This window comes from Salvelinus fontinalis, chromosome 14, assembly GCF_029448725.1.
Source record: "Salvelinus fontinalis isolate EN_2023a chromosome 14, ASM2944872v1, whole genome shotgun sequence".
NCBI lineage: Eukaryota > Metazoa > Chordata > Actinopteri > Salmoniformes > Salmonidae > Salvelinus > Salvelinus fontinalis.
This window is the reverse complement of record NC_074678.1, coordinates 26,806,609-26,819,793: the sequence shown is the minus strand read 5'-3', so window position 1 is coordinate 26,819,793 and position 13,185 is coordinate 26,806,609. Positions and strand designations below refer to the sequence as shown.

At 40.2% G+C, this 13,185-nt stretch overlaps 1 protein-coding gene across 4 annotated transcripts in view; it reads left to right on the top strand.

Annotated features, from left to right (window-relative positions):
* LOC129810541 (inactive N-acetylated-alpha-linked acidic dipeptidase-like protein 2) overlaps nt 1-13,185 on the top strand; it is a 354,237-nt gene that overhangs the window by 197,426 nt on the left and 143,626 nt on the right. For all 4 annotated transcript variants that reach the window (XM_055861117.1, XM_055861115.1, XM_055861118.1 and 1 more), the window contains one exon: nt 5,912-6,062. In XM_055861117.1, coding sequence (XP_055717092.1) covers nt 5,912-6,062 — 151 coding nt within the window. The remainder of the gene's footprint in view (nt 1-5,911; nt 6,063-13,185) is intronic.

Genomic DNA, 13,185 nt, shown 5'->3' with positions numbered 1-13,185 from the left:
TTTTGTTAGTGTATTAGTCGAGTTCGTGTTTTTCGTTAATAAATCATATCTACAAACTCAGCTGCATTTTGGTTCGATCCCTGCTCCTCCTCTTCTGATGAAGAGGAGGAGGAAAGCCATTACAAAATGTAAGTTTACACACTCCAAGGAATGTCATACATGATAGATCATTAGCTTATACACTAACTTTCACACATCTAGATGACCAGACGGGGTGGGTGTGGAGCCAGACACAGCAGTGGGGTCAAACTGTAGACCCCAGTTCCTACAATAGAACATAAAAATTGATTTTATCAAACAAAACTATGCTACATTTTATCTCAGGATGACAAATCCGTGCAATATTACTGAATGTAGGTACATTATTTACCTTCAGAGGTGAATGTATCAAACCAATTGCCGTGCTAAAAGTTTTTGTTGTTGTTGTGCACTCTCCTCAAACAATAGCATGGTATTTGTTTCACTGTAATAGCTACTGTTAATTGGACACTGCACTGTATCACAACCGTCCGTGATTGGGAGTCCCATAGGGCGGCGCACAATTGGCCCAGCGTCATCTGGGTTTGGCCGGTGTAGGTTGTCATAAATAAGCATTTGTTCTAAACTGAGTTGCCTAGTTAAATAAAGGTTAAATAAAAATTCTAAATAAAAATCAGAACCCAACATATAAACTTGTTTTACTCCAATGTTTGTAAACAAATAAATGTAAACAAACACTCTATAGGCCAAAATATTGTTAAAACTATAATTTTGGTATCATGGATGGTAAGTCCTTGCATCTATAGCTCTGTCAATGAATTTGAGAGTGATTACATTTCTCCAACCCCATCCCTCAGCTTTTTACCGTAAACAATGGTGGGTTGTTTCATAAACAGTGGTGGGTTGTTGTTTTGTTATTGCTTCATCTGCTGATTGGCCCTATAACAACTAGTAAAACATAGATTTTTTAAGATATGGGTGAAAATGATTGAAAACCTGTGGTTTGAATTGAAGAGGAAAGTCCATAAACACAGATGAAGAATATCAAGGATGGCCTAAGATCCCTCCCAACGTGTTCTCCAATCTCATAAAAAGAAAAAGGCTCACTGTTGTTATCCTCTTAAGGTGAGCCCACTGGGTAAAAACTGATTGATTAAACTTTTTTACACGTCATTTCTACAAACAAAATCTGTGTTTTGATGTTGAATCAACATGGTAAAATTATTGGATTTGCAAAAAGTCAATTTAAGGGAATGTTGTAATTTTCCAGTCAATTTTTAACCTAAATCCAATGACATGGTGATAACTCCACCAAACGTTAAACTGACTTCTTTGCCCAGTGGGAGGGTGCTAGAGTTAATAAGGATAGGAGACCCGCTAGCGGGACATCTTCTGGGGAAACCGGAGGGCGCGCAATTCAAATAAATAATCATAAATATTATGGATTTTAAACATTTAGGTACATATCTTATATCGGATGAAAGCTTAAATTCTTGTTAATCTAACTGCACTGTCCGATTTACAGTAGCTATTACAGCGAAACATGCCATGCGATTGTTTGAGGATGGCGCCCCACGTAACAATATTTTTCCACCGGCACATGTTTCATACATTCACATATAACGATAAAATATTCACTTACTTTTTGAAAATCTTCCTCTGATTTGTCATCGAAAGGGTCCCAGCTATAACATGTAGTTTCGTTTTGTTAGATCAAATCCTTCTTTATATCCCAAAAAGTCTGTTTAGTTAGCGCCATCGATTTGAGTAATCCACTCGTTCAACTTGCAGAGAAAGGAATGCGAAAATCTACCCCTAAATCTTGTTTCAACAAGTCAAAATATGTTTCTATTTACTCCTCAGATACACTAAAATGTAATAAAACTATAATATTTCTTACAGATAGAAGTATGTTCAATAGGAAACCGATTTTGCAGGTGCGTAATGTCTTCATAGCGTGCGCAAACACGAATTTCCAAGACTGTGTCCTTCTGCTAAAACTGAAACCTTGAACATAGACTGCTGACACCCTGTGGAAGCCATATGAATTGCATCCAGGTAGCTAATTCTCAATATGACCTTTCTCTTGCATTTCTACGAGGATGGTCTCTCAAAACAAAATAAATCTGTTTGGTTTTTCTTTTGATTTTCTCCTACCATATCTATTGGTGTTATATTCTGCTACATTATTTTAACATTTCTACACACTTCAAAGTGTTTTCTTTCCAATCGTACCACTTATATGCATATCCTGGCTTCAGGCCCTGAGCTACAGGCAGTTTACTTTGGGCACGTCATTCAGACAGGAAGTGGAGAAAAAAGGGGCCTAGCCCTAAACAGGGGTGGCAATAATTTTGACCCCTATGTTTTTGAGATTTTTTTTATGACTTGTTAAGCAAAATCTATTTCTCTGAGAAATGGTATTATTAGTATAAAATAATATTGTTTCCCCAAAAAATTTATCATACAATATAGCTCAGGATTTGTATTATTTATTTTTACACAGTATTTTTTTGCTCGTCTTTATCAAAGGTGCCACTGATTATGGACCCCACTGTATCTAAGCCTCACTTCCAGGCTGTGATTACCATTCATTGGCAGCTTCTCTCTCATTAGCCCCAGACATTGAGCTCTAAATGATTGAGCATGGAGGATGCTTGTCTTCGAACACCCAACACCAGAGATGTGATTAGATTGTGAAGCCTGCAGTATCAGGTGGAATTGGCACATTGCATGGCAAGGGTTATATGCATTTATGTCCAATGCCCTCATGGACTGAGAAAAGTGTGAAGGTGCCGTGCTTGACATTACGGTCCTTTCCTACCAATTCCACTCTTAAACAGTAAGAGGAAATGGCAGATATAATAGAAGTGGTCCTTTCTATCTATATTAGGTACATGGACTAATAGATGTCGATGTCTGTTAATTTGTGGTTCTGGTGAATGATGGAGAGGGAGAACTAATGTTCACATTGCAAAGTAATGCAGAGTGCTGCATTAAAGTATCCTGATTTACCATTTCAATGAGACAGGCAGTCTGGGTTTAGAGTTCGCACTCAATGAGTACTTTTTGTGCCAATGAGAGCAATTACAGACAAAGTGAACAGCTTTCAGGTATGTGGTTAAATTATGCTTCGCAGGTTGAAATAGTATCAAGAGATCATATGTAGTCGTTCTAATACTTGTAAAAGCAGCCATAAGGAGACTTGCATATGTTTCCTTCCTTTCTCATTCTTATGGTGAAGGAATATCCTTGGTAACTTATTATTATTACAAAAAAAATTAGGGGGTAGATTAGCGTTAATATTGCAGATAGATTGTAGCTTCCATTAATTTTATTTTCTGCATCATTTCAGATCCCCAATATATTTTGTTGTAAATGTATACAGTGCATTCAGAAAGTATTCAGACCCCTTGACTTTATCAACATTTTGTTACATCACAGCCTTATTCTAAAACGGATTCAATTGTTATTTTCCCGCAGCAATCTACACACAATACCCCATAATGACAAAGCAAAAACAGGTTTTTAAACATTTTTGCAAATGAATAAAAAAATACAAACGTAAATATTACATTTACAGTTGAAGTCGGAAGTTTACATGAAAGACAGGGTCCTGAAAAAGGGATGTTTCTTTTTTTGCTGAGTTTACATACACACACACACACACACACACACACACACACACACACACACACACACACACACACCCATATACATACATACACATATATATATACACTGCTCAAAAAAATAAAGGGAACACTGAAACAACACAATGTAACTCCAAGTCAATCACACCTCTGTGAAATCAAACTGTCCACTTAGGAAGCAACACTGATTGACAATAAATTTCACATGCTGTTGTGCAAATGGAATAGACAAAAGGTGGAAATTATAGGCAATTTGCAAGACACCCCCCAAAACAGGAGTGATTCTGCAGGTGGTGACCACAGACCACTTCTCAGTTCCTATGCTTCCTGGCTGATGTTTTGGTCACTTTTGAATGCTGGCGGTGCTCTCACTCTAGTGGTAGCATGAGACGTAGTCTACAACCCACACAAGTGGCTCAGGTAGTGCAGTTCATCCAGGATGGCACATCAATGCGAACTGTGGCAAAAAGGTTTGCTGTGTCTGTCAGCGTAGTGTCCAGAGCATGCAGGCGCTACCAGGAGACAGGCCAGTACATCAGGAGACGTGGAGGAGGCCGTAGGAGGGCAACAACCCAGCAGCAGGACCGCTACCTCCGCCTTTGTGCAAGGAGGTGCACTGCCTGTCCACCGCGCGCTCCTCAGAGTACCGGAAATGAGGGACACGTTATACAAAGAGCCTGTATTCCACTTCAGACCAAGATAAACACAACATTTCTTTTCTCACAGCCTCTTGACATCCAGGGGAAGGTCTATGAAGTGCACGTAGACTCTTACGTTTCATGCCCATGTATAGGCAGGGAGAAAAACAGATCCTCGATTTCAGATTTCTCACTTCCTGACAGGAAGTTAGCTGCAACTTGAGTTCTGTTTTACTCACAGATATAATTCAAAAGGTTTTAGAAACTAGAGAGTGTTTTCTATCCAATAGTAATAATAATATGCATATTGTACGAGCAAGAATTGAGTACGAGGCAGTTTAATTTGGGAACGAATTTTTACAAAGTCGAAATGGCGCCCCCCTATTGACAAGAATTAAACAATTTAAAGGCAATGCTACCAAACACTCCAATAGTATATGTAAACTTCTGACCCACTGGGAATGTGATGAAAGAAATAAAAGCTGAAGTAAATCATTCTCTCTACTATTATTCTGACATTTCACATTCTTAAAATAAAGTGGTGATCCTAACTGACCTAAAACAGGGTATTTTTACTTGGATTAAATGTCAGGAATTGTGAAAAACTGAGTTTAAATGTATTTGGCTAAGGTGTATGTAAACTTCCGACTTCAACTGTATATCCTGCTTATTGAGAACGTACATCACATATCCAATTACATTAGAGGAACCTAGTATTTTTTATTTGAGGAGAAGTGCAATGCGTAAAGACATGTATAGTCCTATCCTCGTTGATCCTATTGCAACTATCTTGACTGTCAACACTCCAAACATATTGAGCAACATAATTTGTTTTACTGTTGTTATTTGTCCTTACTGTATCCAATGCTATTTAATAAACTGTATTGTATCAATTCACAATATACTTGGACAATAATATGTTGTGCCCCCTGCCGTATTGGAGTTGATGACAATGCAATGGCCGTCAATAACCTACAGAGCTTGAGACAAAGGCTTGCAGTATTAAGCCATGAAACGCGTTGATCGGCCAGTGAGTGGCCAAGACCTTGTCTCACTTTACAATTGATTTATTCATCAAAACCTAGCCCTTTTGTACCACCGCCAGCTATTGCGCTCATAATTCCTGCTGTGAAAATAGCAAAAATGTTTCTGATACGTGCACGCCCATGAGTATGTGCACGTGTCCTAGTGAATATTTTATTCTGGGTGTTACTGTTATTCCTTCTGTACATCAAATGTCACAGATGACCTCTGGTTTAAACTACATTTCCACATACCTGCTCCCTTAAAGTAATGTGCCACTCTCCTCCAGCATCCGGGTTATATGATCAATGCATTTCAGTGCTATAGCTCCATCTCTAGGGCACTGTCCACATTGATGTACATGGAAATGTCTGTCTGTATCTGTCAAAGCTATCTTGGTGTCAATGTGATACATTATTGAGATGCTAAGGATATGGGTTAGCGTGTGTGGAGGAATATACAGTATTGAGATGCTAAGAATATGGGTTAGCCTGTGTGGAGGAATAATAGTCCGTCTGTTTTCTGTATGTGACTGAATCTGTTTCTCTCTAGTATTGCCTCTGTCTATTGTAGAATAGAACCATTTTATAAGACTGCTGTGTATATTTCTCTCCACAGATTTCCTTCCTGGCAGAGATGGGTTTTGGGGGTGTACTCCTCTACATGGACCCCTGTGACAGCCCCAGTGACCAGAGTCTGTGGCACAAAGCCTTTGGGGTCACCCTGAACCCTGGGGGAGACCCCTCCACCCCTGGATACCCCAGTATTGGTGAGTGAGTGTAATGTACCCTCTCTCTGCAGATGATCCTGGATCAGTATGAGGTGAATCAATAAGTCATGACTGTCACACAGTTCAGAGAGTGACCACAGAACACCCCATCCTCTACACCATGGGTATTCAACTCTTATCCTATGAGGTCTGGAGCCTGCGGGTTTTCTGTTCTCCCTGATAATTATTTGCACACACCTGGTGTCCCAGGTCTAAATCAGTCCTTGATTAGTGGGGAACAACGAAAAAACGCAGTAGAACTGGCTTCGAGGTCCAGAGTTGAGTTCTACACAGTACATCCTTATTATTTTAATAGGAGCTTCTCTGTATTCCCTCTCTTAGTTTCCTCTTTAGATGCTGCGGAATTTTGCGCCGAATTTGAAGGTCTAATGAGTGCACAAAGTCCTCAGAGGCCCCCGGTGTTGATAATATACAGTTGAAGTCGGAAGTTTACATACACCTGAGCCAAATACATTTAAACTCAGTTTTTCACATTTCCTGACATTTAATCCTATTAAAATTCCCTGTCTTAGGTCAGTTAGGATCGCCACTTTATTTTAAGAATGTGAAATGTCAAAATAATAGTAGAGAGAATTATTTATTTCAGCTTTTATTTCTTTCATCACATTCCCAGTGGGTCAAAAGTTTACATACACTCAATTAGTATTTGGTAGCATTGCCTTTACATTGTTTAACTTGGGTCAAACGTTTCGGGTAGCCTTCCACAAGCTTCCCACGATAATTTGGGTGAATTTTGGTCCATTACTCCTGACAGAGTCAGGTTTGTAGGCCTCCTTGCTCGCACACGCTTTTTCAGTTCTGCGAACACATTTTCTATAGGATTGAGGTCAGGGCTTTTTGATGGCCACTCCAATACCTTGACTTTGTTGTCCTTAAGCCATTTTTCCACAACTTTGGAAGTATGCTTGGGGTCATTGTCCATTTGGAAGACCCATTTGCGACCAAGCTTTAACTTCCTGACTGATGTCTTGAGATGTTGCTTCAATATATCCACGTAATTGTCCTCCCTCATGATGCCATCTATTTTGTAAAGTGCACCAGTCCCTCCTGCATCAAAGGACTCCCAAAACATTATGCTGCCACCCCGTGCTTCACAGTTGGGATGGTGTTCTTCTGCTTGCAAGCCCCCCCCCCCTTTTGCCTCCAAACATAACAATGGTCATTATGGCCAAACAGTTCTATTTTTGTTTCAGCAGAACAGAGGACATTTCTCCAAAAAGTAAGGTCTTTGTCCCCATGTGCAGTTGCAAACCGTAGTCTGGCTTTTTTATGGCTGTTAAGGAGCAGTGGCTTCTTCCTTGCTGAGCGGCCTTTCAGGTTATGTCGACATAGGACTTGTTTTACTGTGGATATAGATACTTTTGTACCTCTTTCCTCCAGCATCTTCACAAGGTCCTTTCTGTTGTTCTGGGATTGATTTTCCCTTTTCGCACCAAAGTACATTAATCTCTAGGAGACAGAACTTCCTGAGCGGTGTGATGGCTGCGTGGTTCCATGGTGTTTATACTTGCATACTATTGTTTGTACAGATGAACGTGGTACCTTCAGGCGTTTGGAAATTTCTCCCAAGGATGAACCAGAATTGTGGAGGTCCACAATTTTTTTCTGAGGTCTTGGCTGATTTCTTTTGATTTTCCCATGATATCAAGCAAAGAAGCACTGAGTTTGAAGTTAGGCCTTGCAATACATCCACAGGTACACCTCCAAATGACTCAAATGAGGTCAATTAGCCTATCAGAAGCTTCTAAAGCCATGATGGAATTTTCTGGAATTTTCCAAGCTGTTTAAAGGCACGGTCAACTTAGTGTATGTAAACTTCTGACCCACTGGAATTGTGATACAAAACTATAGTTTGTTAACTAGACATTTGTGGAGTGGTTGAAAAACGAGTTTTAATGACTCCAACCTGACTGTATATGGTGTGTGTCTGCATGCGTGGGTTTATGTGTATTTGTGTCAAGTAGAGCACAACAAGTAGAGCACAACCAGGGAGAGAGTTAGAGAGATTGAATAGATAAGGCATTCAAAAGTTGCTTTGTTTGTTTTCAGATAAGGATTTGACAATGAGGTCTAGGATTAATAGGAACTTAGTTAGTGGAAGCTGAAACTATAAAGCCAAGAGAATGTCCAAGTAAACAATAACAGTATCTAAGATATATATTACAAATCACTCAGAAATTGATATAAACATAATGATAATACTGCATATATTATTGCGTGCATGATTCTGTTCTTAACGCTTGTCACTGGTACAGAAAGCAGAGGCTCTTGAACCCTCCTTACCGGTCTCGTATCACGTGAACAAGACATGGCTGCCGTGTTAGTGTGAGGCAAATTCACTCCCCTCTCTAGACTCTATCATCACTCTCACTTCAGCCTGTCACTGGGGGGCCTGTGTCATCATCTTTAGTAATCACTTCAGATGTCTAGCACTCAGCATGCCGACCAGCATGTGGCTTATCATTACACACCAACCTGTCTTTAATGTCTCATATCATTATCGATAGTAACGACTCCAGTGTCAACACCTGCAGCTAGCAAAGGCCTCACGTGACTAGGATTCTATCATTAAAATACTCCTCTCAGAAACCAGAGAAGAGGAGAATTGATTCAATAAGCATTAAAATGCCATTAAGAGCATGCAGCTTCTTCTCTGCCTTTTCTTCGTAGCTGCATAATGCATAATGACGATATGATTGTTTCCATGATAATAGAGAATAGTTTCTTTACTCAGTTGATTTGTGTTAGTAATGTAGGCTGGCCAGAATCTAAATCACAGCAGTGAGTCGCTGTCCATGATCCTGGTCTCCTGGTCTACTGTAGTTAAATCCTCACCACATGACTGTGGTCTTCCCTGGCTCCCTTTCTATCTAGCCTCAGCCTCCTGGCCTGCTTGCCTTGGCTGGCTGGCTGGCTGGCTGGCTGGCTGGCTGGCTGGCTGCTCATTGGGGACGCGTCATTACTGTTGAAGTACCTTTGTCCTGCTAAGGGTCTGGGTAACACGGTGGCAGGACACAGATGAGGCTGCTAACAGATGCCTGTACAGATGTTGGATGTCTGCACTTTCACCATTACCACCGGTTGCTGCATCCCAGTGCACCACCTGTAAGATGAGCAAGAAATGGGAGAAGACACTTTACTACTCCTTACAGAGACCCACTGGTCACAGACGTCATTCCAACGTCTAGTTTTGATTTACATTTGGTTGAGTTGTCAACCAATGTGAATTCATCGTGAAATCAACAACAAATGTCACCATGTCATTGGATTCAGGTTAAAAGTTGGGTGAAAAAAATCACAAAATTCGCTTTGATGACGTTGATGACTTTTTGCGAATCAGTTTTTTACGTTGACTCAACATTATCACATAGATTTTTTTTATGATGTGGAAATAACATTGATTCAACCAATTTTTGCACTGTGGGATGCTGTCTTCCATAAAATAAATACCATGATAAAAGTTTTGAGCAGATGAAAAAAAGTGTATAAATAATTTGAATATTAACCTTTATTTAGTCCATATATTGTAATGCAGATTTTAAAAAATAGGGCCTAGTCCTAACGTTACAGCCATCTATTTGTCCTTGAATAGCCACAGCAAGTAATTAAATATTCATGAATCAATAGACTGTAGTGGTATTCAATACTTGTCATTTTCTCTTTTTGCTTTGATTCCGTAGTTCATTATTCATCATTTGGCATATCAGCAGTCTGTGTGTTGATTTTTTATTAGAGAAATCCTTGTAGTATTATCGCTGTGCTGTATTGTCACATTGCCTGCTGGGAAAGGCAAAGTAAATCAAAGCACTGTCTTTTGAAACATGCTGTTTCTCAGTTTACCCCTGAATGTGAAAGCAGCGGTTGCTCACACAGAGGGAGCATGTGTAGGGAGGGAAATTGAGACATATCTGCCAAGACCCACCAAGCAAATTGTGTTTGCTTAGAAATGTACAGCAGGTGTTCCTGGGCTGCTTTACATTACACTGGCATGGAATCCATCCCTGTACTGAGAGTTGTAGTTGAGCTTTGATATCCATGTCTTGGCTGTGTTCTAAGGGCAAAGGTTGTGTGCAGAGCACACCTACATTTACACTGAGTGTACAAAACATTAGGAACACCTGCTCTTTCCATGACATAGACTGACGAGGTGAATCCACATGAAAGCTTATTGATGTCACTTTTTAAATCCACTTCAATCAGTGTAAATGAAGGGGAGGAGACAGGTTAAAGAATATTTTTTCAGTCTTCAGACATGGATTGTGTATTTGTGCCATACAGAGGGTGAATGGGCAAGACAAAATATTTAAGTGCCTTTGAAGGGGGTATGGTAGTAGGTGCCAGGCGCACCGGTTTGAGTGTGTCAAGAATGGCAATGCTGCTGTATTTTTCAACAGTTTCCTGTGTGTATCAAGAATGGTCCACCACCCAAAGGACATCAAGCACATTTGACACTCTGGGAAGCTGTGGAAGTATTGGGGTCAACATGGGCCAGCATCCCTTTGGAATGCTTTCGACACCTCGTAGAGTCCATGCCCTGACGAATTGAGTCTGTTCTGAGGGCAAAGGGAGGGGGGTGCAACTGGGTATTAGGAAGGTGTTCTTAATGTTTTGTACTGTCAGTTTACATTTACATTTTAGTCATTTAGCAGACGCTCTTATCCAGGGCAACTTCCAGGAGCAATTGGGGTTAAGTGCTGTGCTCAGATATTTCACCTAGTCAGCTCGGGGATTCGAACCAGCAACCTTTCACTCTTAACAGCTTGGCTGTGAACCAAATACACAGAATATTTCTACCCATTCAGACTGTTCCTGTGTTTGAAAGGGATATATTTTTACATTTATTCCAAGAGCTTTTCCATGAACTGAACTGATGACTGGGTAGAAAAACAAAACAAAAACCAGAAAGGATGCTGCGGACACCTGAATATTTATATGCAAGTGAGGCAATAATTGGTTTAGACATTTTTATCTGAAGCGTCTTGTCTTTTGCCAAGCTGTAGCAATTTCCTCATCCATTTGATTCAGTTGCCATTTTATTTATGTTGTTCGGTTTGGATGAATTTTCCAGCTCTGTTTACCAAATGATGACTGCTGCAGGCCATTAAAACGGTTGTGTGCATTAAAGCCCCACGCTCTTTATTAGTTGACTGCTGTGCTTTTGGGGAGAGGGGGGACTGATCGCATAATTGCATTAACCTTTAAAGTGAAGATGATGTTCCCTCTCTTCTCTCTCTTCCTCCTCACCACCATATCTGAGAGAAAGATAGTAGCACCGAACAAGTGGGAACTTCAAACAATTTTTACATGTTAATTTCAAGTCGCTGACAGGTGGGTCTATTCAAATGGAAAGAATTGTGTCCCTTGGGTTATTTAGAAACCTTGTTGAAGTCAAAAGAAGCCTTTGACTAGAAATGTAGTAATTTGCATATTTATTTAAATAGGCAGCTGCTATGGGACGAATGTTGGATGCTTTAATGAACAAATGGCTGCCATCGCTATCTGGGAGGTACACGTCCTCCATGCAATGTCACTCATGGCCATCACAATGTGTCTCATCTCTTCCCCTGGTGTGGCTCTCTCATCCGAGCTACTCTCGCTTCTTTCTCTACTAACCACAGCCAAGGATTGGGATGATAAGCCGCAGAACATATTGACAATTTGTAGTTTCAAAGGCCCAGTGCAGTCAAAAACATGATTTCCTAAATTGTATCTTTATTTAACTAGGCAAGTCAGTTAAGAACAAATTCTTATTTACAATGACGGTCTACCCCGGCCAAACCTGGACGACGCTGGATCAATTGTGCGCCGCCTTATGGGACTCCCAATCACAGCCAGATGTGATGCAGGCTGGATTCAAACCAGGGACTACAGTGACACCTCTTGAACTGAGATGCAGTGCCTTAGACCGCTGCGCCACTCGGGAGCATGATGAGGTTGGAATAATACTGTGAAATTGTAAAAATTATGATAATGCCATTTTAGTGTAAGAGCTGTTTGAAAAGAAATGTCAGCCTGTTTTGGTGGGATGGAGTTTTAAGAAAGAGTTGCAAACCTCTCTGCCAATGACAGGTAGTTTTCAGTTTTCCCCTCCCCAGTCAGACCACTTCCAGACAATCCTTGTAAAATTGTTGCTTGAGAAATTGCTCTTTGCTAAGAATCTATTTTTGTTTCTTTTTGACCATTGTAACTGAAAATAATCACAGTAAGGTACTTAATTGCTACCCAGAAATGTTTTGATATTGAGATAAAAAAACGGCTGCATTGGGCCTTTAAATTTGTATTTACTTTTGAGTAATAACTGAACCTCACACCAAGCGAATGGTTTATTACTTGCATCAAGGTGATTGTCAGACCATATAAATTCAGTCGGACACCCTCTTGAAGTTTTATTTTTAAGTGGGTTGTGAGCTTCATTATGCCTAATTGCCTTTTTAATGAAACAATGCTTACAATGGAGTGTCACAGCAGTGCATTTGCATGTGTTTGAGTTGCATAATGCATGGGGGTTAAAGCTTTAAAAGCTTTCTCTTTGATTTATTAATGCCTCCTGCAGATATAAGTGGATTAGTTTTCAAATGGGATAGCATATGTTCACAGATTCACACTATTCTATCCACGGTTGATATCTAAATCTAATGCAGAGGATAGTTGGATATGTAAACACCAAATATCCTTTTCCTCACAGCATTCACATGGTTGGAGTTGTGAAGCAAATTGATAGTGGGTGCACACAGTGTTGTGTTTTGGATAATTCATCCCATATGTAATGTTCAGCACTTTGCCTAGGAGCGCGGAGATAATGTTTTGATTTAGGTGTAAAGTCTTCATGAACTCCACTGACATTCCCAGTCCTTCTCAACCAAATACAACTTCAGATCTACAGTATCTGCTGTGTATCTGCTGTGACAGGTCATGGCCATTAGAAACCTGTCAATGGATATGAATGTACATGTGTGTGGGTGTGTGTACTTGTCTATGACTCATAAATGCACTAGAGTGGATGTGGGGTTGCACTGGACTTCACTGGACATAATATTTCCTAAGGGCAATCCCTGACTCACAGTGTCTAGCTTCCCTTTCTTAGCTCCATTCCAGTGTTAAA